The sequence below is a fragment of the Leuciscus leuciscus genome (assembly GCF_965113295.1).
Source record: "Leuciscus leuciscus genome assembly, chromosome: 13".
Classification (NCBI taxonomy): domain Eukaryota; kingdom Metazoa; phylum Chordata; class Actinopteri; order Cypriniformes; family Leuciscidae; genus Leuciscus; species Leuciscus leuciscus.
In genome coordinates, this window is record NC_138737.1 from 9,365,192 (window position 1) to 9,391,235 (window position 26,044).

Consider the following 26,044-nt stretch of genomic DNA (forward strand, 5'->3'; position numbering starts at 1 on the left):
ATGGTGCCGAAACCCAGGAGGAAGGAGGAACGCACTGTCAAAGAGCCCTCACCGCTGTGGGAAACTTGTGGTCCCAACGAGCAGGGCTGATTAGAGTCTGCCGCCATGGACACTCGAGGCGGGGGGCTGGAGTGCTCGGCTGGAGTGCTCTATTTTTTCTTATCCTTCCCTCATCCTTCTATCTCCTTTCCTTTGGCCTCGTCTATACTTACCCCCAGATGCTGTGGCCGCCGTGACGCTGCGAAGGGCATTGGGGGTATGTGGGAACTAAGCAGGGCGTGGGAGCAGAGTGAGGTTAACTGCGCACCACCCTCAAGACACCACACCTGCATACCTCCTCAAGTCTCATGGAGGAGCTCCGGAAGGATAAAAGGAGGAGTGACGAGAGTAAAGGACGAGAGAGGACCACGCCTGGAATTTATGTTGTTGTTTTGTTATAGTTTATGCGGCAGTCGTCCATGAGGGGCTGCCGCTTTACTTTTATTTTGTTGTATGTTTATTTTATGCTTAAGTTGAACGTCCGCCGGTTTCAGCCTCCTTCTTCCCTGAACTTAAACATTGTTACAGTCTGCAAAGTTACAAAGCAAAAAGATTACTCCAAAGGGAGATATTGTCTATATCAGTAAGCACTGTTTGGTTGCTCATTGGCCATTTCCTGTCCGGTCCTATTGCTGATCTGTAGGCGCATAAACACACGCATATATCCAGAAACAAACATGCACGCATCCAAGTTCCAGTCTGATGCCTGTCTGTCTATCATGGGCCAAGAACAGATGAGCCCCAGGCGGCGTGCGCGCACACACACACACACACACACACGCGTGCGCACAACCAGAGCTTCAGCATCAGCCAGCCTTAAGGAAGAACGGTCTCTGCAGATAGAGATAAAGGTTTCAACTTTCAGGTTAAAAGTGACTTTTTCCACAGATAAAGGCAGCAATGGCAATCTGTTCTCTTCTTTTTTCTTAAACTATCTCTCTCTCTTCCCCATTTCTCACTCTCGTTCTCTCTCCCACGCTCAATCTTTTTTTCTTGACTTTATCCAATGCTGCATACAAGGCTGGATCAGACAGTTAACGCTGCTCTTTGCTTTATTTCATATCTACTTGTCAAAGAGAGATTAGCAGTTTTTGAGCTGTTCCACTTTGCTGTCATGATGGAAAATGAATGAAAAGGAGAATGTGAAAGAGAAATTCACAGGCAACAACAATACAAACCAAAAGCTCAAGAGAAATGAAAGACAGCTGTTTGGGGTTTTTGAAGCTCAAAACATTGAGATTGAATAAATGTCTTCTGAAATTGCCCCTCAGGAACTAGGAATCACAGAAGAATACTCACATATTTTGTTGAAACCATATGTTTGGGCGGGACAATCTGTACTGAAGGGCTCATCCCCTTTCTTTTTAGATAGCCAATAGTCTTTAGTTTATGTCACAGCCTGTCACAACCACACGCAACGCCCAATGACTATAAAAGCAAGGAGGACACAAAAGAATAAACTACCTACTTCCTTCACAAACACAACCAAAGACACACCAAAAAAAAAAAAAAAAAAACACCCTCTTGATATTGCTAGTCAGAAAAAGGTAGTATAATTTAGGGTGAAGAGACATTCTTGTTTTGGACAATAAGTAGAATTTTGGACAATATCAGCATATATTCTTATTTTGTGGCATAAATGCATTAACGTAACTCCCACACTGAACACTAACAATACTTATTTTCTTTTACATCATTATGGTAATATAAAGATGTCATAGTAAGATAAGCCCCTCTGGAAGTTGTGGTGCCTGATTAAATGTGTCCCAGATGTCTTTTTTGAATATTATTCAGTCAGCTCACCATTGTAACTTTTCTGATTGGTTAGTACATAACAGACCAATCAGAACACAGTGTAGAAATGGTTTATAGCTCAAGTGCTCAAAATCGATTTTTTAAAAATTTATTTACTAAAATGTTTTCATAGTTTGTATTGTCCCTTATTAATTCAAAGTCATTACAAAATGATAAGAACTTATGATGATATTGTCCAAAATGCTACAATTACAAACTTTTGAAGTGCACTGTATTAAATAGGTAACTGTGGAATATTAACAACATTGCCATGTGAAAAAGATAAACACTCACTCATCGTCGTTGCACAGAATTTGATTGAGGTGTATATGGGGTGATAAAATATTGTACAGCCACTGCATTTTCAAACTATAATAACTACACACACACACACACAAAAAAAAAAAAAAAGACCTGAAATGGACAACATTTTGATTCCAAAGAGTCTTGAACTATCTTAACAAGCTATATGTCCTTGGCCAACAAATTTCAACAGGTACTTTTTGCAGTGCATGGCTACACTGGCCAGCACTAAATCAGCACCTAACTAGCATAGAATTTCATTTAGGGTGGTACAGTCCATGATCACATGAACCATTATGTTCACTTCTGTTTCACACAATGCTACATATAAAACGCTTTGCACATATAGCCATTATCACGTGTGCTTGAGTGTGTTGTGAAGAAGGGAGCATGTGTACCTGCATGTAAAAGTGTGTGTGTAAGGCCTCCCTTTGCGTCGCAGCATGTTGTTTTCACATCTCTATAATTGGATGAGAATTACGTGGTCTTTCCTCGCTTTATTGAAGTCCTAATGCCCGAGTCTGCGCCACAGCAGCATGCGGTATGATCAGCTCACCCTGATCCAGCCATCTGATGACTATCACTGTGGCATTTGTACACAGAGGTTCTCTGTCGCTTTCGCTTGAGTATTCAGAGTCTCTAAATGCTACAGGCTTATTTTCACACCACATGCCGCAGACAAACACAAACGGTGGTCCTTTGAGCTCCAGATTGGTATTAAAAAAAAAAGCGCATGATTCAGACAATGACTTTGATGCCGGTGGAAATAAAAGAAATGTCGTCTAATGTCAGTCTGCCTCCTCCCTGCTATGAAAATGTTAGAAAGTTAGCAAAAATTGCTCAATTTCCAGTTAGCAAAAAAGTTTTAAAAAAATGTGATAATAGAAGGGCGACTTCATGATGCAATAAATTACTGTGCGAGGTCTGTCACAGAGAATAGAAATAAGACTGATGGTTGAAGCTGTGACACAGGGATTATATTGAGAGTTTTTTGTGCTTTTGGCGACCTGGGTTCGAGTTCACCCTGGGTCATGTGGCAGTCTTGTTCCCTCTCTGCAGCTTCTAAAAGAAGAAAAGAAAAAAAAAGTTCTTCTTTTAAACCCTAATTTAGCTTGACTGTAATATACTGTAGGGCTGCACAATGAATCAAATACATGGTTGAGAACAGGATTACAGATAATCAAGTCAATTATTTAGGTCTACTCCTGTTTTCTATTCATATTGTTTATTTTTGTAGTAGTTATTAATGTTTAAAAATCAGGTGTTTCTTCAATTACAGACACAATTATGCCCCAGGGGTTGATTTTTACTAAAACTAACGAAAACAGATTAAACTAACTTTTTTCTTTTTGGTTATAAGGTCACATTAAAAACTTCTACCAAGCCTCCATCCTTTATTTTTGCTATTTTTTTTTATGATTTGTAGTGTTTTTACCTTGTACATGACCTGTAATGTAGATCTTAAAATCACTAAATTGTTGCATGCCTTAAAACTATGATAACCTGAACAAAAAGTGAAAATCAAAGTAAATATAATTTGTGAGCATACTATTTTTAATCTGTATCATTTCCAGTAAAGCTGCAATATTGTCAAATTACGCACAAATATGAAATATAATGTAATTGTGTGCATTTATAAATGTATTTTAAAACACTTATTTTTTATCATAATTGTGCAACCTTATAGCAATTAATTTTTTAAAGAGAGGTTTGAGGGGCGCAGGCCTATAGAAACTGAGATATGACTTGCTACAAACTCTTAAATACCCCCAGCACTCTCCTGAGGGAAATGTTTAACATGGGCACGTAGGAGACGTCAGCTTGACTGTGAAATGTTTTGCAGTCCATTGTTTTCCGGCAGCATCTCCATCTAATTGTCTTGTCCCATTAGGCCGTGACCAGGGTTTGGCAGAGGAAGACAGGCTCCCTTGGCAGATGCCTGCCATTTGTCTGAATGCCCTTGATCGACTCGTGACAGATGTCAAGGCTTCCGTTGAGCGGGTATTTTCTGTCACATGACCTCTGTTCGGCGCGTCAGGATAACGTGGCGTAGTGGCTCTCGTACGCACCCGTATTGATGCACACACACTTCTGCATCCATCAGTTCCCTGCTATTACCTCTGACAGGCCTCACCTGCCCAGACGGCATGACCCATGAAAATTCAACCTGGCAGATGAGTGTTTGAATGGTAATGCACCACTCTGATTGATACTGATAGGAGGCGTGGATGTATCGGTGTGTGTGTGTGTGTGTGGGGGTACGTGTTTAGTAATTAGGGATTTGCAAACTTAACTTTTTCCAAAGTTGTTGGAAAGTGCTCAAAGTACACTGGCACACTATAAAAGCAGTCGTACACTATAAGACTGAAATGTGTTGCTGCAATAAGTAAAAAAAAACAAAACAAAAAAAACCATTTGTTATAGTGTGCAGAGATATAATGTGTAATTTTTTATCAAATAAATGCAGCCTTGGTGGGTATAATAGTCTTTTTCAAAATCATTAAACATTAAACCACTGTTTTCACTAATCATATAATATAATATAATATAATATATTTTTTTAATTCCTCCAATTTTCCTGAATTTACAGTATAAACCATATAAGGATTTATTCTGTAATAATACTTTATATAATAAAATAATAATCATTTATAATAACAATAAAAGCAAATTTATGTGAAAAACTAATTGCAGGATCATAAATCATAAATAATCAGAGATATGTTGTAATTGACACACCTAGACTGTGATTAGTAAAGTACACAACAACTTGACAAAAAAAAGAAAAAAAAGAAACTAAGCCTTTAAATGTTTATATGGAGCTTCAGTAGTTCAGCATTTGGCATAATCATAGACAAGAGATCAAATAAGCCATATGTGAAGAATAGCAGATCTCACATAGAGCAGGAAGGATTTGATCTTATCTTTACATTGATGCAATACATGTAGCCATTTAACAGACATCCAAAAATACACACAGCTAGGGGACTGCATTTGTCTTTCACGCATCTCCTCCTCCATGAAGGCAGATGTGTGTCTAATAAAACCATCCCTACCGCTGACAGAGCGCAAAGAGACAAGCTGATTAAAACACACACAAAACACTTTTAAAGAAAATGGCGCCTATGATGAGTTTGTCCAGCCTGAAGCTCACTTCCTTCTCTGGCATTTCTCACAATTCCTCTATCAACAGCCCTGTTACTGTCCCTTTTTCTACCCAGATGGCGTCACCATGGAGACCAAACATCCCCAGCAACACAACCTCTCATCTGGAACATCAAACACACCATTGTCAACTTGGAGAAGGAAGAGAAAGTGAGAAAGTGTTGAATGCTTCCTTTAAGGAACACCGGCAGTGTGAAAACTCAAAAGAGGTGGTAACGAAAAATCCTGTTGTTTGTGGAAGAGAGATAAGACGGATATTGTGAGTCAGATATGACGACAGTGTACACAGTCAAGTCTTATTCGCCGTGTCTGCAGGGCATGTGTGGAACCCATGCTTGGGCCAGCATTACACACATGGAAACTACGTGGATTTGTTATTTGGAATTAAAGCGTGGAAAGCGCAGTGGTGAACAGTGTGTAGGTGGAGATGTGATATTTGCAGAGGGTATGAATACCATTTAGGCCGGCTGGTCGACTTCACCACGGGGGACATCCCATCTCTGTACAGGCTCTTGGTCTTGCTAAAGTTCACGATGTTGAAAATCACTCTCTGAAACAACAGAAACAGATATTTTTGTGAGATGGAACCATAGTTATTTGATTATATATGAAAATGCACACAGCAGTGAAAAAAAAAAACCTACAAAAATGAGAGTTGACATTTTTGAAACTGAAAAACAAAACAAACTAAATGTGTACAACAAAACTAAATTAAAATGGACTTTCAGTAATAGAAATTGAGTTTAGTTTTTGTTGTACAGTATGTGACATTTAGGGACAGTTAAATCAGAAATTGTTTATATCACAATAAATAAATACATGTTAAAATAAATACATACATAAATAAAGTGGCTTACAGCAAATAAAAAAGCATGATATTGATTCTCACCGAGTTGCCAATGCAAACGATCTCAAACAAAACCTTGATTATATTTATTACATTCTATGCCATGAACTTCACAATCTTTTTGGTAAATCCAACTTCAACTCCATTCTGCTGAATCATAAATGCCCCAGAGATGCCATAGTGACGGTAGTTACAATTTTGTAGTAATCATAGCAGCAGTCTGACCTTTATAGCACATTAAATTGTCCACAAATACTGTAGTATGCGTGTTGTTATGAATTTGATAAAACATTGAACTTTAACTTTGATGGCACTGAGTATTTTGCAGCTTCTGATAAATTGCTGTGTGTCATCATAGGCAGATGGAACAATTTGTGGTGCTTTGTAATCAATCATATTCACAATATACAAACAAAATAAAAACTTTATGAACCATTAAAACTAACAGCAAAGATCTGAAATGCTCAATCGGGCTTCTCTTCACAAAACCTCACAGTCAGTTTCAAAATTAGCAGTGCAAATGGGAAGTGATGTACAAGACACCAAACGTGTTAAAAGAATCTTGCAGGATCTCGCTGACTATGTAATGCGAAGATTGTGTGAACTTATAACACACGTGAGATAATAGAGGCAAAACTGTAGAAGGATGTGAGTTTCTTATAATTTCCACCAACATATGGAACTACACAAATCACAAAACAAACACTGTCTGCAAACTGTAGTTTAAAAAGAAACACAACACTGCAGGAAGAGAAGGTCAGGCTGTGTAGAGGTGAAGAGACGCAGGGTTTGGTAGACCTAGAACTGCATTCCAGCTTGTGTGCTATCCATACTGTATACAGATATTGAGGTATGTCCCAAATCATAGTATGTTCGAAAATTAGTATTCCAAAAGGGGAATATTTTCAGCGGGTACTTGGGCTAATATTACCCACAACCCCTTGCACTATGAGAGGAAGAGTTTGTGACAGTTTGCTTCAATATTTTTATGCACTGAAAATGAATAGGAATGGGAGACCAAAGTCAATCATTTTATAATTTTTTTATGCAAAAACATACAAATTAAGTAATAATATTTATTTTAGATCATGCTAATGTAGTTGTAGTTATGAACAAAATAATTCATACTATTAACAATAACAATTAAAGCACAATTATGACCAATACCAATTTGCTCAAGCCATGATTCTATAATTGACATAAATTAATATTTACAGACTTCATACATTACTTCTACTGTGTAGTAGAAGCAAATGAATTGGGATGCAGCCTGGTGCCTGGTGTAAGGCCTATTACCAACAGTTAGCGGTGCTCTATTGTCACATCCCTCTTTTTACCCACTTGACGTGAGTGTAGACCTGGGGTCACTGCAGCATGTCTGGGGCAATTTGAGGGCAGGTGGATTCTTCTTCGAACCCTTTTTTCTAACATATAATGGGAGAATGAAGTTTATGAAATATGAAGTGTATAAACAGTACAGACAATGCTAATAATGACATGTCCAAACTGTAAATGACTCCTTGTGATAAATCATATCAAATTCCCAATTAAGCCCAGGTGATGGAAGTCAACAGTGTGCAAACGAAATCCAATTACAACCATTCTCTCTTTTTCTCAGTGCTCGCTTTCTCCACCAACCCAACCCCCCCCCCCCCCATCTATCCATCCCGCTGTTCCCCTCCCATCAGTGGCTGCAGTCACAGAAGATGGGGGATTGTGGTCGGCCTGAATCAGCCAGGGCTAAAATGACATTTAACTGATGTTCAGACGCGAGGTAGCTGCTGGAACGGGTAGATAAGACCATTGCTGCTGGCATTTCAATTACACTTTTACTGCCCTACACATCTGTTGCCAGCCTACTTTCAGTCTTTTTTTTCCCACAGGCAAATACATCCTCATTCCACTACCTTTACATCACGCCACTCTTTCTTCTTTTTTTTCACCACAAAATTCAGATTGTCTGCTTTGGCAGATGGTTTCTGGGTCTAGACTGGAATGTATTGCTGGGGTTTGTCTGACTTGAGGGTGGGACAAGGTAGGGTCAGTTCTCTCTCGATCCAGTGGTTCTCTGGGTCAAACGACAGCAGGGGAAAAAACAATGCTAAATGCAGCTAACAAAATAAATAGGCATATCAAATTTTAAACGGTAATAGAAAACAAGTGGAAAAGGATTGGGATATTTGCATGCCAGTCTCAAACACACTTTGGGCCCTATTTTAACGATCTAAGCGCATGGTCTAAACTAAAGCACAGGGCGCAAGTGCACTTAGGGCGTGTCCGAATCAACTTTTGCTAGTCTAACGACGGGAAAAATGGTCAGCGCGCGCAGCGCATGGTCTAAAAATGTTGTCTCTATTCTCTTAATGAGTAATGGGTGTGTTTTGGGTGTAACGTGAAATAAACCAGCCAGAGTCTCATCTCCCATTCCCTTTAAAAGTCAGTTGCGCTCACGCCATGGCAGATTCACTATTTACATGACGGAATTTGCAAGCAGAAAGATTGAACGCGTCTCCAGGGTGCAAACAGAACTGCTCGTGCGTGAGGTAAAAGTGCGCAAGCAGACCATCTACGGGACAAGCCGGATTCCACCATATATTTATGTACACAATAATAATCTTTTACATTGTAATCCTTTTCATTTTAATATTTTACATGTTTGTGTGTTGCTGTGCGTCCCTGTGTGTGTAATAAGCAGAATGTACACATGTTGTGGACCCGCCTATAGGCGCACATTACTAACACGCTCATTAAATAACAAAAAAAATACTGCGCAATTGACTTTAGACCAGGTTTCAGTTGGTCAATGGCGCAGTCTATTTCAGTTGCCTCAAAATAGCAACGAGCCAACAACGTGCCTGAACACACCTCGGTTTCAGACCAGCAAGAAAATGGGCGCAACGTGACGCAGGACGTGAAAATGATAACTGCGTCGGGCTGATCAAATTACCACATAAATAAATACATGGACATCAAAATGATTGTCTTGAAGATTGTCTTAAGATTCTGCTATGAAAAATTTGTCCATTACAACATTCGAAAACAATTTGGCCAAGCAAATATTCTACAATAATATTGCAATAATTTTTACGAAAAAATAATCGTTATTAATCTGCAGTCAATGTTTCTCAAGGGTTGCTTTAGTTCTTTTAAGCAATGTTTTCATTTTCTTGCTTTAACTGGACCCCTGAACTTCTAGACATCTAGAAAGATTTAATGCTCAACATATATATTAAAATGAATATTAATAAGTCTTTTAAAGCTATTTTACTATAGTCAGTATGTGGCAATTTCCTTGGAATATAAAATTAAAGACTGTAGAGTGAAACGAGAGACATGAAAGTACCGGTATGATGCCATGAGCCACATTTTAGCAGTTATTATACAAACATATTTAACTATTGAATGCCACGATTGACCAACCATAATCAAATATTATAAGCCGTATGATAAGTGTCATGACAAGCCGGATAAGTATAACAAATTTCAATCACACCAAACATTAAATTAAATACAATTTTGAGGATGTTTTCCCATGAGGCTCATGCAAAGAGGGCAGTCATTTTCAGACAAGTCCAGCACAACAAAGCTGAGTGCTGCTGTGAAGTTTAAAGTTGACTTTAGTTGACATTGTCAGAATTGATTTGTATCATTCTTACCTCTTCACTACTTGTATTCACAGATGCTTCCCTCTTTATGTCATTATTTCCTACGGCATCATCACAGTCAACAGGGGAGTTACTCAGAAGAAGGGAGGGGTGTGGGTTAAATTGGACACACATCTCATCTCAGGCTCATTAAGAGCTTTATGTAAAAAGAAAGAGAAAAAATGCACACATACATACTGAAAGTCACTGGTGGGCTCCCTTGCGTTAGTTAAGCCAATGTATCTACATTGAGGAGTAATTTGGAGTTGGTTCCCAAAGCAGCACAGCTCAGTGCAGAGCTGGCCATGGAGGAACTGTGAGAACGGTACATTTAATTACTGATAGAGAGACAGGAACACATTACCATCCAGCCTGCCTGAGATGTCATTTCCATCAGGCATGTCAAGTTCTTTCAGTGCTTTTTACACTGACACATATTCACACTCACCTGGAGTCTTGTGTCAAAGAGCCTGACTTTTGACTTAAAATGTGGTCCACTCTGAAGGTTATTCTGGCAATCTGACAGGAAGAAACCGCTTCATCAACACATAAATGTTGTTCACTAAAAACAAAAAACTAGTAAAAAAAAAGTAACTACATACAGTAAATGTTGTGTAACAGGCAACTCTTTTTATTTTATTATTTTATATTGATATCACAAATATATATTTATATTACAAATAAATTACTATTCACATAATATATACATATTGTAATACTAATTTATTTAAATTATTTAAACATCTACATAAAAATGTAGGGGTCAGTAATTGTTTTTATATAAAATAAAATAAAAACTTTTATTTACCAAGGATGCATTTAATTGCTCAAAAGAGACAGTAAAAGACTTTTACAGTGTTAAAAAAGATTACAAAATATTCTTCTTTTAATAAAAGCTGCTGTTTTGAATTTTCTATTAAAAAAATCCTGAAAAAAAGGATCAAAGTTTCCAGAAAAATATTAAGCAGCACATTAGTTTTCAAGATTAATAACTATAAGAAATCTTGAGCACCAAATCAACATATTAAAATGACTTATGACAGAACATGTGACACTGAATACTGAAGTAATGGCTGCTGTTCCACCACATGTAGAAGAAGAAAGAAAAGTTAGAGGAATACATAATATACATCTTAAGTAAAGATCTCATTAAAAACTGATTCTGGGATTAAAGAAGAATCCTCTTATTTCCATGAGTCTCTCTCACTCACACACACACACACACACATACATACGCTCTAGAGGTGAAGTTCTCCTACAACTCAACAACAAGCTGCTCTGTGTTGCACAGGTGAACTAATGATTTACACCGTTAAGAGACAGAGAAAAAGAATCTAAAAGAAAAGCGAATGAGGAAAAAGGCTGCCAAGAATCACGACCTACACAGTGCTCAATGCTCCTGACCAGAAATAGCTGGATGTCAAACAGGGTTTGGGGGCAAATGGTGTCTTTTGATACTGATCGATCTGCAGAGCCCTGCTCTGGGGAAAACACTGCTGAAATATTTAAGAGAATTGTCTAAATGGAGGGAGACATAAATAATGTACTTTGCCCTCTGTAAGTCATGTTCTTACTAAGAAAGTTCAATGTAGATATATTAGCTTAATAACACTGAATAATACAGCATGCAGTGGGTCATATAAAAGTACATATAGTGTCACTCTGACAAGGGTTAAATATAGAGTAACCTGAGGCACATACAAAACAATGTGTAGATTACATCATGTTTTAACTGTCTGTTCAATGAATAATATAATAAAAAAATTATAAAAAAAATTAAGTACATCTGGAATTCCATTATAAAGGTTAAAATGTAATTTTAACAATTTTGAGAGAATTATGGAAATATAACCTTGCTTTGTAGTAGTAGTAGATAATTTTATTGTCCCCGTGGGGCAATTGGGTTTGCGGCGCAGTCGCAAGGCACTTCATGACAAAACATCAGACATATGACACAAACAAATACAATACAATGCAATACGCTATAATACACTATACACCCTTGGGTCTGACTAGGCCAGCTGGACATAGCTTATTTTGACTGATTTAAAGCTTTTATGGCTTGTAGTACAAAAGAAAATTTGGATCTGTTCTTGGTCATAAGGGGTGGGCAGAAACGGCGACTAGATGGCAATCATTTAAAATGAGATGACAACGGGTGTGTGTAATCACATTCAATGCTATTGGCCTTTCTCACCATTCTGTCTTTGTAAATGTGTTCAATGCTCGGTAATGTTATCCCAAGTAACTTGCTGGCAGTAGTAACTGTTTTTCTGATTATGTTTTTCTGTGATTCAGGGCATTTCCGAACCAACAGATAATACAGCAAGTTAAAACACTTTCAATAAAAGCAGTATGAAACATTTGAAGCATTTTGTTATTGACATTAAAAACAAGCAGTTTCTTTAAAAAGTACATTCTTTGCTGTGTCTTAGTGTGCAAAAGATCAGTCAAGTCACCAGCACAATATTTATGTACATATTAGTGCCGTCAATTAATTAAATTAATCGCGATTAATCGCACCTAACATTAACGTTTTTTATATATTTTTATTTTGTATTCATTTTAATCTCCAAATGAATGCACAAACAACATAAAGACAGTTATTTTAAACATTTGATCTAACAGGTAATCCTTTATTAAAGCTACAAAAGTTATTCAGTCAACAGCATTGAGTGATTTTCTCTGTCTTTTGTTCTTTGATTCACAATAATCACAGACAGAAGCAGCTTTATTAGGCTGCTGTCACTTTAAGATCTGAAGCACATGAAGTGGAGCTGACACATATCTGATGTCCTCACAACTCTTGACTTTAAGGTGATTTAAGACTTTATTTAACTTATTTAAGACGGTGTTTACGAGGATACTCGACAAAGCAGGCATTTTTGGCATACTTTTGTTTTTGTCCGTTCAAGCGCGAAAGAGAACTGTGCACACGAGTCGTGTGTGTCTATCACACAGGGGATTCACAGACAACACGTCAGTATTTAGCTTATTGTTTTCTGTGTGCTTGAATGGTTAAAAGCACTTGAATGAATGACAGTGTGATCATACACTGGATGGATGACAGAAAAAAAAACAGATGCTGCATTAAATATTTTTAAAGCGTTAAACTTATAAATATATATATAAAATATAATATATGTGATAATACAGATTGCATCAACAGACCCGACCCAAATCACTCCTTACCCGAATCCGACGTGCATATTTTTTCTTTACAGTAAAACCCGACTCGAGACAGAACTGATAAAATTAGACCCGAGTCCGAGTCGACAGCATTTATTTTGGAACCCGACTGGACCCGGACGTACACAGCATTGACGTGTGCACAGCCAGCAGCCCCGCTGACTGATTTGCCCGCTGCTCCATTACTTTCATTTATTTATTTACTTATTTATTATTACTTTATTTTATTGCCTGCCAGATGGATACAAGTTATATTGTTCAGCTTTCAATTGTGACCAGTGGATTGGAAAAATAAATTTGATAGTTCGATAAAAAATTTAATCGATTTAATCGCCTAATAAATTATGGATTCGCTAGTGTTGTCTGCAACGCTATTTACCTCATCTCCGGCAAAGGGCTTCCACACACAAAAAAAGAAAAGCCCTGCATGAACACGCAGCGTAATGAAGCGAGTGGCTTTTCCTGATGGATCTCATAGCTATAAGATGGATTTCTGTGTGTGGGGTTACAAACGTTTCTCAAAAATGCACTTAACAGTCCATTGCACGTAGAAGCGCGCATTCAGAGAGAACTAAGAAAAAGTGAGATAACAACGTTTTCATAGAATTGTTTTAAATAATGAAATTGTTAAATGCCAGACATAGTTGAAAAGAATTTGGGTCTTCTCGGGTCCATTCGAAAAAAGCACATTTACTGTATTTCAAATTACCCAAGACCTGAGGTCAATAATACCAAACCTGACCCGTGTCCAAGGCACTCATTGAAGTTTTGGACCCGAACGCGCTCGGGTCGGACCTCGGGTTTTTGGATCCAAGTGGACCAGTGGAGACCTCAAAATTACTCGAGAACTGCTCTGAACTATTGTAAAGGGTTTGTTGCAACTGGGCACAGAACCTTTAGAAACAAGCTAACAGGCATATGTCTGACTTCAAAGCTCTGCTATGAAAAAAAACAAATCTGATTTAGCACAAACACAATCTAGAGAAAAGGAGAGAAGAGAAATTTCACATACTCACAAGCTGTGAGCATGTTGAGCTGCAATTTAATGTCAGCTTTTAATTTCCTTCTAAAAAAGGGTTGTATTCAATAACTGTGATATCAGATAACAGAAAACTCCGGCAGGCATTTCTGAAGCAGCAGGCATGTAGACCTTTTGTTTGGTTCAGGCATTCAGAGCCTTTTGTGCAGGATTATTTAATTCTACTGGAAAACCAGGAAGTGGGCGCTTTTACCATATTCAGTGAAAAGGCAATCGCAATCTACTGCTCCATTGTGTGGCAGCAACATGTGATTCTAACATGTTTAATTAGGTCTCTCCATCGCCTTTGACTGACGGTCCAGCAAAACACAGACGACACAATGCGAAAGGTCACAGTCACTCACACAATGATGCTTGGAGAGCTTTAAAAGCATTCCATTAACCTACTGATGGCTCCGTGCACAGCTATGAGGAAAAGACCTTTGTATACGTGTTTGTAATACTTAACCCTATCCCGGTGGCTCATGTGGCCCGAGTCACGCTATTGTGCATGCAAAAAATCAATGTTCTTGGTTTGTCTACGTCAACTTACATTTCCCATAATGAAATGAAGTCACAATACATTTTAATACATGGATCTCTTAGGGAGTATATGTTTTTTTACATCCTTTCTACCCTTATTGCATTAGATCATTTTGATGGCTCATGGATCACGACATTCTGACATGACTTAAAGGGATAGGTCATCAAAATAAAAAAAATAAAAAAACTCGCCCAAATAGTATTCCCAAGTCAAGGCTACTTGGCCCTGAACCGAACCGCAAAACTGAACTGAAGAGCCACAATCTCTCACTCAGGATCAAACAAATACAGAAACAAAATGGAACAGTGTTGCCATCTAAAAAAACTCCTCCTCTATAAAAATACTCTCTGTTGGTCTCTCTCGCTCGTTCACACGGGGTCTTCCGTCAAGTAAGTGGCAAGAGAGAGGTGGAATTGTCAAAAGTGATGGATGACTATCAACCTTCTGCTCCCCCTCTTCAGTCCTCTGAGATTTACAGAGCTGCTGACTACCAGGCATGAAAACCAATCTCTTTCTCCATTTCTATCCTTTCCTATATCTCACCAGCACTCTCTCCATGTCTTCCTTTTCCCTTCTATCTATCCATCTAACTCTTTTATCTTAAGCCATTTCTTTCACCTCTGACAAGATTTGGAGAACGCTGTCTATCTATGCAACCAATCAGCTCACAACGCTGCCGGGTAGTACGGCGGAATGCAGGTGACAAGTCTGTTTCAGACGAGGACGTAAATTGCCCCGGTCTATGACAACCGTTCCGCCTCCCGTCCTCTCCTCCCAACAGGATGAGGAACGCAATGCGTGCACGTCTAAATGTCGTAATTATAACATCACAAAGGGTGGCACCGTAGGCTAATTGTGCTCTCAAAATAGTAATGGCTTTATTATCACAACTATTTTGGTGAGTGTAATGATCGTTAGGAGGCATTATGTTAATGCAATTAAGCGCTAGCATTATTGTTCCAGACCTCTCTAATTGGGGGGGGATCTCAGAGGGCACCCTGTTCAAATACTGTATTCTCAATGATACATTTACCCTATGATGAAAATGCAAGGAAAATGAAAAGTTTAAAGATGAATATGCTTACAATAAAAAGAAACAATAAATAATAAACAATATAAACAGTATCATAACCAAAGTCCTGTTTCCTCTTGCAACAAGGATGGCCTCCCATTATTGGCTCCAGATATTCGGTAAGATATTCAGTTAGACTGAAGATAGTGATTCTTCTTGAACGATTTATTAAAAGAATCAGATCATGAGATTCATTTGTTCATGAATCAGACATATTGCTTACACTGTTTGTTCTTACATTCTGAAATGTATCAATTGTATTCTATTCTGTTCCATTCCATTTTACACTACCGTTTAAAAGTTTGGGGGTCATTTTTTTCTTAAGAAACTAAATTAACTAAAAGTTACCGTAAATACATTTATAATTTTATAAAATAAAAAAAATTCAAATAAATGCTGTTCTTTAGAAATTTCTATTCATCAAAGAATTCTGAAAAAAAAAAGAGATCATGTTTTTTTTACAAAAATATTAAGCAGGACTTTTTTCAACATTGAAAATAATAAGAAATGTTTCTTGAGCATATTAGAATGATTTCTGAAGGATCATGTGACACTGAAGACTGAAGTAATGATGCTGAAAAATCATCTTTGCCATCACAGGAATAAATTACATTTTAAAATATATTCAAAAAGAAAACAGTTATTTTAAATATGGTTCCTCCAACAGTTATAAATTCCTCCAAACAGACACGTGTCACATGCTGTAATGATATGCAAATTATATTCAAATTGCCATCCAATCGACTGTAGTGAGCCTGTGGGAGTGACCTCAGACTTTAGAAGAGCTGGGCGAAAGAAATGGTTTTTGGCAGGGGTTGCCCTTTTGCTGCACATCTGAGACCATTTGTGTGGTTTTTCTTATGATGGTTAATATGAAGATTTGGGTTAAATCTTAAGTGCTTGTTGAAGATCAGCACAAAAGGTCAATTTCTTCATCTAAAAGCCATGGAGAGGCCTTTGCTGTGACCTCTCCCCATGATCTCTCGCCTTTCTGCCATCGCACAGGCATGTGGTCTACCCAAGGTTAATCAGATATGTTCATGTTTTCCATTCATATTTCATGGCTCATCAAATTCAAATGAATTCCGCTGAAAATAATGCAACTTTCCATGGAGGTGTAATGTTCTTGTGCTGGCGCCTTGTTAGATTTCTTTTTTAATTTATTTATTTGTGTTTGCTTGTCTATTTTTACGCCACAGGACGAGACGGGCATGATTACCAACATGCCAGCATGCACAATGAGCAAATTTAGACCGGAGTGAGAACACCATCACAAAAGGCACTGTACAAACACACACATTTTATGGGAAATACACACTAGGGCTCGGATGTCAAAGCAAACTGCTTTTTGAAGTTATTTTTAGCTTTTCTCTTACTGCGTCCACTCTCTGTCAGTGGAGCAGTCCATTGGGGCAGCACTGCTCAGACAGAAAGAGAGATGGAAGGAGAGAGGGAAAAAAACAGAAAGAGAGGGAGAGAGAGAAATGGAGGGGAAAAAACTGACAGAGTTGATGTCTGATGTTACAACAAACAGGAAACCTCAGTTGACCTGCGGGTGAATCGGAGAGACCATTCCTGACCCAAAGACTCGGAATCATTCTTTAAACATTAAACTTCATAATTATGGAGCAACCAGAGTTTTTTGTGCTGTGTTGACACTTCCTGCTGAAACAGGAAGTTTGGAAGGGATCTATAGAAAGGCTACTCCACTTGAATGTAAAATAGAATGGCTATGTTCAGAATGGCATAACACCTTACTATTTATCTGATACTGAGCAGTATACATTGTATCCTGCCTACAACAACAACAACAACAAAAATAAAATAGTAGTATGCTGTGTTGTCACATGACCTGACCTTAATTCACAGATCAGCATCCAGTTATCTTGGAAAAAAGGCAGCTGATTTTACAGGAAAAGAAAGGTCAAGTTGAGTTGAGCTCATTTTGGAAAATGTAGAAGATCAGTTTGGTATTCTAATACATACATACATAAAGATAATTTGCATACTGTACATAATATATGCAATAGTAAGAGTAGTATGGTCTTGTGCTATTCTGAACATAGCCCATGTTTTATTACTTTCTGGATGGTTGCATTAGAGAGACATTGGCTGTGTCCAATAAAGAAAATCCTCTAACTGGATACTTCTTTTGAATAATTACTTTGCGGCTGTATGTTCTATATAGAATGAATGTAATTCAAACATACTACCTTCAACATGTTGTCATTGTTAAGTGACCTACCAGTCTCAGTAGTGTTGCTTTGGTTGCTATTTTGGATGCAGCTATTTTTATTCTAGAAACGATTTGATTGGACAAAAAACTGTAAAGCATAACATGAGTCATCGGTACTTTCGGCCTGTTTTCCTTGAAGAGAAAGATGATAATGTTATGGTAAAAGTTCATTTTAGCAGATATAAATGCACTAAAAGCTACAAATATCCCATTCTGATACCATAGGGTGTTTAAGTGCCCGCCTCCTCTGGGCCTGAAGCCAATCATATGACGGGGGTGGCAGATGGGCAGCTTGGAGAGCAAATGTAGTGCTGGCTTCAGTGTGTGTTGGTCTTTTACAGGATGATAAGGTCAAGCACTTTTTTTCATTTTTTTTCTCTCTCTCTTTCCCCCTCAAGTCTGCCACTACACTGAGGTTTTCTGCAGACATGCACACACAAAAATTACCACAGGCTTGTGAGAGTCAATATGTTATTCAGTTTTTTTTCTCAATCTGCTATAATTACAATACAGCCCCCTGGTCAGAGCTGACATGATGCCAAAATCCCCCACTGGCCGGAGAATGAGTCAGAGAGAAATAAATATTACAGCAGAATATGTGTGTGTGTGTGTGTGTGTGTGTGTGTGTGTGTGTGTGTGTGTGTGTGTGTGTGTGTGTGTGTGTGTGTGTGTGTGTGTGTGTGTGTGTGTGTGTGTGTGTGTGTGTGTGTGTGTGTGTGTGTGTGTGTGTGTGTGTGTGTGTGTGTGTGATTGTTTATGTGTTGGAGGTGAGAGATTGTTTATGTGTTGGAGGTGAGACTGAGGCTATGAATACCACTCTCCGGGACAGTTCACACTGTTACTATCAGCAGGTATTCTCTCATCTTTTTAACGTCCAAATGAATATGCAGATTTTAAGGAGAAAAGGGCAAATAAATAAGAGTGCATAAATCCAGCGTTTGTTTGCGCGAACGGAGGGATTTCCTACAATTGTACGGATGCCGGCTTTTGACCTCCACCGTTCAGTGGTGGAGGATGATAGATTTAGCCTTCTGTCCTGCTGCTGTTGGCCCATCAACAGCAGCTGAAATGAGAAAATTGAAGTGGGCCTGTGTTATTGCCTCTGACCCTCTAGAGGCTGAGGCAACGTGGGGTGGATAGACTGATGGAAATAGAGAGAGTGAGATGTGGTTGTGGAGGAGGTAAATAATGGCACAACATTGTTACTCACTTCCGTTCACTTCAGAAGCGCCACAACCGCTCTATATAACATGCACAATGCAGAAAAAACTTCCAACGGCCCCCGACAGCACTGCTGCGTCGGCAGGAAGTGATGTCACAGGTCAGTGTTTTTAATTCGAAAACGTTCCCAGGGGTACAACGACCCCTCGGCCCTGCCAGATCAGCAGCGGTGATGGAGGGAGGCTGGGCGCGAGTGGTACGCCATCTCTGTGGAATATCAATCTGCTGCGTCTAACCGTCTCACCCCTCAGCTAACGACCTTATTAATTAATCAGCGCTGAACTGACTCACTTATTTCTCCCCTCCTCTTTCTGCTTGTCTTTAACCCCTCCTTCATCCTTTTCGTCGTCTCCACCGGGGAGAGCGTTTTGTAGATGTGAGGTGAGCTCTACCCCCATCTGTGGCTGCAGTACAGCTTGGCAGTGTGAGTTTTTGATTGAGGGGCTGTATAAAAGCAATCTTCCAGACCTGGGGAGGGAGGGAGGGAGAGAAAGAGAGAGAGAGAGAGAGAGAGAGAGAGAGAGAGAGAAGAGAGAGAGAGAGAGAGAGAGAGAGAGAGAGAGAGAGAGAGAGAGAGAGAGAGAGAGAGAGAGAGAGAGAGAGAGAGAGAAAGCAGGCGGGCAACACTCATCTTCTTGCACATTGCACGTCTGGCTGCTTGCCTGCCGGGGCCTGCGTTTCACATAGCACATAGTTTATTATGGCGGCTGCTATCGGGCTCGCAGGCCAGTATCTGTTTGGGATGAAAACAGGAAAGAAAAAAACCCATTCAGGGGCATCTGGTGTCTCTGACAGACATACAAACCAAGACAGAGGAGAGCGAGGGAGGGAGACGGAGAAACGGATCACAGAATGGATAATAAGCTGGAAAATGCGGCGGAGTATTCGATAGCTTTTCATAGCGCTCCAGCACGGCAATGCATCACTCCAGGTGCAACAGGAACGGCCGCTCTGTTTGCTTAATGCATGAGAGTGTTAATGTGCAGGCTAACCTTTGGAAAGTCACACGGAACCAAAAGCGAGGGTGTTTCCCGCACTTGAGCGATTAAACACTGATAAGCGCGGAAAACACCACGCCTGCCATTGATTCATTCAAAACAAATCAATATATGCAAAACACAAAAGGACATATACAGAAATCACCCTTTATTAGAGTCAAAATAGTCACACTTACTGAGAAAATGTACATCTCCTGGCATTTGTTCTGTAATGAGAGGTCTAGAGATTTGCAGTTTTACTAAAGACCGTTCAAGGAAATATCATAAGAATGTAGAAATTCTAAGCACAGCATCAGTTCTGCATGGGCTGCTCTCGTTTCCAGAGGAATCGAATGCTTGGCAAACAGCAGGGGACAGAGGGATTTAAATTCTTCATATCGTTGTTTGAGGGCTTTGTTTAAATTAAATGTTTCAGAATGGTTAAAAGCTGTTATTTAACTACAAAGTCTAAGAAGTAAGAATGAAGCACATTTTTTGTTTGAAAGAAAATGGGAGAAGTTCATAATTTCAACAGCCAGGTACTAGTGTGAAATACAATGAAATGGCAGCAACCAACAGTTCTATAAAATATTTGTGACCAAAAAAAGAAATTTTGATAGAACAACCTACAAATTAATGACAACATGGAGCAACACTTTTGAAGGAACAAATTTTTTTTTTAAATTGAGCTGAAATATGATAGTCCAATGCTTTCTATACACACACACACACACACACGCACACACACACATACAGTTCTCACTTTCATTTTTTATTTTTTATGAAATTAAAATACAAATTTACAATTGCGATTTCCAAGCACAAACAGTCATGGAAACTTCTTAAGTAAATATATATTTATCCATTAATGGTCAGTAATGTTCAGCTTTGGCAAGAAATTACTGTTTTGGATCAATATTTTTTTCTAAGAACAACAACAATAACAAAAATATCTATCCAGTAATCACAAACATCTAGTGGAGTCAAGGCAAAGGTAACTTCAAGTCTTATTTCACCTGCCATCGACAGGTGTGACAGCTCATTTTGGACCCCATATCCTCATTTTCAACTTTATTTGAGTCCATTAGTTAATTGAGTAGGAACATTCTCAAGAATGACTGTGAACAGACCTCCCTCAGAGCTTCACATTTACACAAGAACAAATTCAATGTTAGAGTCTAATATTGACTTATCTATAAAATGAAAGGCAGGCCTGGGGTTGGATTACTTCATCATATTACTACAGTAAGAGTCGCACATGGGATCGCTAATGGTGTCTCGCTAACACGCGCTCCAGGGAAGGTCAGAGATAAGAGCAAGGATAAGCAAGAGAAACACACACTAATGTCTTTAGCTTACAGACTTGTGTTTCATCCAGCAAGCTCCAAGCACAAAGTTAGCCATAGTCAATTCAATCAAAGGTTGGACAATTACAGTATCAGAAATTTCTATATTAAAGAGTCAATATAGAGCAAATCCCATATCCGTTACCGTTAAGAGTCAAATACAAGCCTTTGTATACAGTCTCAGCACTGTCTTGCATCATGGGTTTCTAAAAGTACAGTCAAATTTGTACAGACAATATTGAGCATCAGCTATACAAAGGGCTAACTTTTGCCACACCAGCTAATGGCCAGTGACTTAAGAAAATTTGCTGGCCGTAAATATTTTTTTACCAGCAATTAAACTGTTTTTGCAAAAACAGGGAGTAATGACAATTTTTATACTACAGCTAAAACTACTAGCCTAACTAATTAACATTTATTTTATTATATTAAAGACAAATAAATGTACTGATACCTACACATGCGTTTACTTTCTCAACTGTTTACATTCACTTAAGACATAACCAACTATGTTTACTAGGACACTCGCTATTTTTTTACATCATTTTGTGTGAATTTGTCCGCCCAAGTGCAAGAAGAGCTCAGTTTAGTATTCACACGCTGTCTGAGACGTGGTTTCTGTGTGCGAGTAACGAAATGAGCTTGAATATTTTAATTAAGTTGCTTGAAGATGCAGCACTGGCCCGTCAACTGTCCCAAGCGTCGTTCATGTTTGTTCACGTTCATGCACTGTTAGAATTCATAAAAATGCTACCGATCAACTGGCGAGTGACACAGTTTCATATACTTGCCTAAGACGGTTTTTACTCTTATTTGGTGCTTGGCGAGTGTTCATTTTAGGCCCTGGTTATACACCACAAGACTGACAAAAGTCAAAACAAATATTCTTTATTCATGTTTATGATACACAGGTGTGTGAGATTGGAAATCATTCTATGCTAACATGAACTGCTACTGTGTATATGTGTGTGAGAGAGACAGAAAGAAAGAGCAAGATTGAGAAAAATGTAGAGGTAATTCAAATGCAGAGGAAAACCCATAAAGATGATCGGCTGAATATATCTTTCATGAGATCAATTTAAATGAGAGAAAGAAAGAAAGAAAGAAAGAAAGAAAGAAAGAAAGAAAGAAAGAAAGAAAGAAAGAAAGAAAGAAAGAAAGAAAGAAAGAAAGAAAGAAAGAAAGAAAGAAAGAAAGAAAGAAAGAAAGAAAGAAAAGAAAGAAAGAAAGAAAGAAAGAAAGAAAGAAAGAGGAATGCTGATGTGTGAGTTGCCATAGTGACTGGAGTAGGTGTGCCAGTCATGGCCATAATCGGAGACATCGCTAAGTGTATCTGTCATCAGAACAGAGAGAAAGAGAAAGAACCACCAGCACAGACATCGCTCTGACTGCTAAAGAGGACGGATGGGAAACTTACTGCCTCTGAATATAGCTGCAAACATTCAATCATCAGCAGTCATGAGACTATCACCTTTAATGTGCTGAGAGGAAAAATGTTTATTTGTTGATTTATTTATTAAAATATTTCAATTGCGTAAGTACCCTAAACTGGAGGTGTACTGAAGATTTTGATCTGTCTAGCAACAATAAGGTGAAATGTCAGAATGGGATGTGAAAGGAACCGGGGGGTTTTGAGGTTGAGTTTGTAGGATCAGATTTATATGATGGGAATCATTCAATATCAGCCTAAAAGGGATTAGAGCACAGCTGACTGCTCATTTCCTTCACACAGCCTGTATGAGTGTCTATAGTCCTGCATTATATCTGCTGATCCACACACACACACACTCTCATGCAGCAGTATGTGCTGAGTGCATGCATGTATTCAACCATTTTGTGCTCAGTTTAGATTGGAAGTTTTGCAGATCATCTGGGATGTGGCTTTATTTAAGGAACATCCCAGATTCAATGCAAGTTAAGCTCAATTAACAGTGTACTTTGTGCCATAAAAAATAACAACAAAAATACAACAAAAAATAACTTTGACTCACCCCTCGTTTTCTTTAAAAGAAAAAAAAAATCGATGTTGAGCTAAGGCACTTACAGCGCATGTGAATGGGGACAATGCTTGGAGGATTTAAAAGCAGAAATGTAAAGCTTATCTTGTTTTAAAAAAGAAAACTTAATGTATTAATTCCTTTGCTAAGATCTTGTGTATTATATGAGCTGTAAAGCAGTACATATTTACATTATAATTTTAGGGTTCCGATATCACTGCAACAAAGGTCACATACACACTGCCGTTAAATTCGGTTGTCAGTTCACCTTTTAGTGCTTAATCCTGTTCTGTACACACACACAGTTCAGTCATTTATAGGAGTGACAACCGCATTCTACAAACGAATTTACTCCTGAAAAACGCAGGTAGTGACAACTGTGTATGGAACCGAACTGAATGATGTATGACGAGAGATGAAAGACGAGAGAAAAAACGTCTTTTAACATGCACTCTCGTCTGTATGTGGTGTGCAAGAAATCACAGGGAAAGTGGTAAGAGCCTGACTCGTGTTGCCAGATCCATCAAGCAAATCAGCGAACAAGAACAAGCCCATAAAAAAAATTTAATGAATGGAAATACTTTATGCTGAAAATAAGACCGAAGTATTGCGACTCACACCTGCTCCCTTTAATAACTCCAGAAACTCTATCGTTGTATGAGCCAGGCTTAAACAACAACCCCAAAAATGTGTATAATAAGTGGATATGGCAACAATGCAAGAGCGCACTCTGTGAAGCAGCCTTTATACAAAACACGACGCCTCCGTCAACTGTGCTTTAGTTTAAAATTGCTGAACACAACAAGTCTTTTGGCACTGTAAAATTACTTTGGTCAGAATAGCGGATACCATGCAAGACACTAAAAACATTGCTATGATTACCACAGTGTCAATCATCTCAGTTTCGGGGACGAGTCGTGTTCCGTACACACATGGAACTATAATTTAGGGGACTCACACCCGTATTTAAATGCGGCTGTCACTCCTGAAACTTTACAGTGTGTACCAAAGGAGCCAAAGGAGCAAAATTGAATATAACTTTACACAGAAATAGTTTGTTCAGACTACAATCATGTTAACATGCATTTTGTTCATAAATCATAACATTGTGTATTTTAACGTTTACAGATTGGCCCTTCTTTCACTTCTATTAAAAGTGCATCAGTGTACCCCAAAACTTACTTACTTAGCCTACTTTCTTTCTTTCTTTCTACAAATGCAAATGAATGTTTGTGGTAATCAGCATTATGCTTTCAGCTGAGCTTATCTGTGCCGAACCTGGAATATTGCTTTAGGATCCAAATTCAGATTCAGAATGAGTGTGTACAGCATATGCAGTATTCCATTTTCAAGAATGTTACATTGATACTTGATTTCAAGTTCAAGTTAAGATACTTCTGAAACAAATGTTTCAGCTACAGTACTTATTTCTTTTTCAGGTGGTACCACAATGAAAAATATACAACACCATCATATAATATGCATCTAGCTTTAAATCTAAACTTAACTGACTTTGTGTATAACAAACAACCATCAAGATATTGCTTTTCTTAATGCAAATTCATGAGCTGTGGTTCCATTGTTTACCTGAGCAAACTGCCAAGTGCTTTTCTTTAGCAACACATTCCACTTTGGCATCTTATTTAGACTTTGCATTTCATAGCATTCCAATTGCAGCATCCAAAGTAGCCTGCAATTCCACACTTGATTCGTAAATTCAATACTTAATTAAATGAGCCAGATAAAATCATAAATACATTAGGAAAATAAATCACATCAATTTACGTTAGCATTTCAAGGTCTGGTGTTTTTTTATTCCATTCTCTTCTCCAAAACCCATTTAATTGTAAATGTAGCTTACTGTTTTCAAGGTTGTGGGTAATATGTCTTCAAATTCCCTCTGCATACATTTCCCTATAGCGTCCATCCAGAATTTGTCTCGCCATCATCTCTCAATGCTGTGAATGCTCTGATGGGGACCTGGGCTAATTTAAACAGTCTAACCTGAAGAAACTTTGTTTATGCTGGAAAAAGTTGAAGCCAAGCATGTCAGGACCTACAAATCTGCTTGAACTAATTCAGTTTGAGTTATGCTTTTCTATAAAGTGCTATAAACTAACTATAAAGTTATATTTGAGTGAAATTATTTATTTAATAATAAATTATTTATTTCATTTAGTAAATTTCTCTGTTAGGTTTTACAGTGATCAAAGCATAAAATAAAAAATAAAAAAACTCAGCGTAAAATAACTAGATGAACATATTAATTCACATATTCGTAGAGATTCATGACACAAAGTGGGTTGCAGAATTGAAAAACAATGCTACATGAAAATAGAGTGCAACAGTCGGGTTAGGGAAGTCAAAACTCTATATTTTTAATGATATCCATCAGCCTGCATTATTTCAACTTAGTTTTAAAATAATCATGTTTAACAGTGGAATTTGTGGTGGAGTGTACTTAATTCAAAAAAGAATTACAATGTACTTATTTTGTTCATGTTGTATTGCAAAATACTATAGGCGTGGGATGAGGTTAAGGTTAGGGACAGGTTTGGTAGTATGGGTAGGTTTAAGGGTAGATTAAGTGTAAGAGAAGACTCAACAGAGCAATTGTAGATTACAGAAATTAATTACAGCTGTAATTACACG

The 26,044-nt window shown here is 38.2% G+C and overlaps 1 protein-coding gene across 1 annotated transcript in view; it reads right to left on the reverse strand.

The window, feature by feature from the left end:
- agbl4 (AGBL carboxypeptidase 4) overlaps positions 1-26,044 on the reverse strand; it is a 337,210-nt gene that overhangs the window by 210,640 nt on the left and 100,526 nt on the right. Inside the window, exon 4 of the mRNA XM_082188305.1 lies at positions 5,757-5,851. Within this exon, the coding sequence (XP_082044431.1) occupies positions 5,757-5,851 (95 nt within the window). The remainder of the gene's footprint in view (positions 1-5,756; positions 5,852-26,044) is intronic.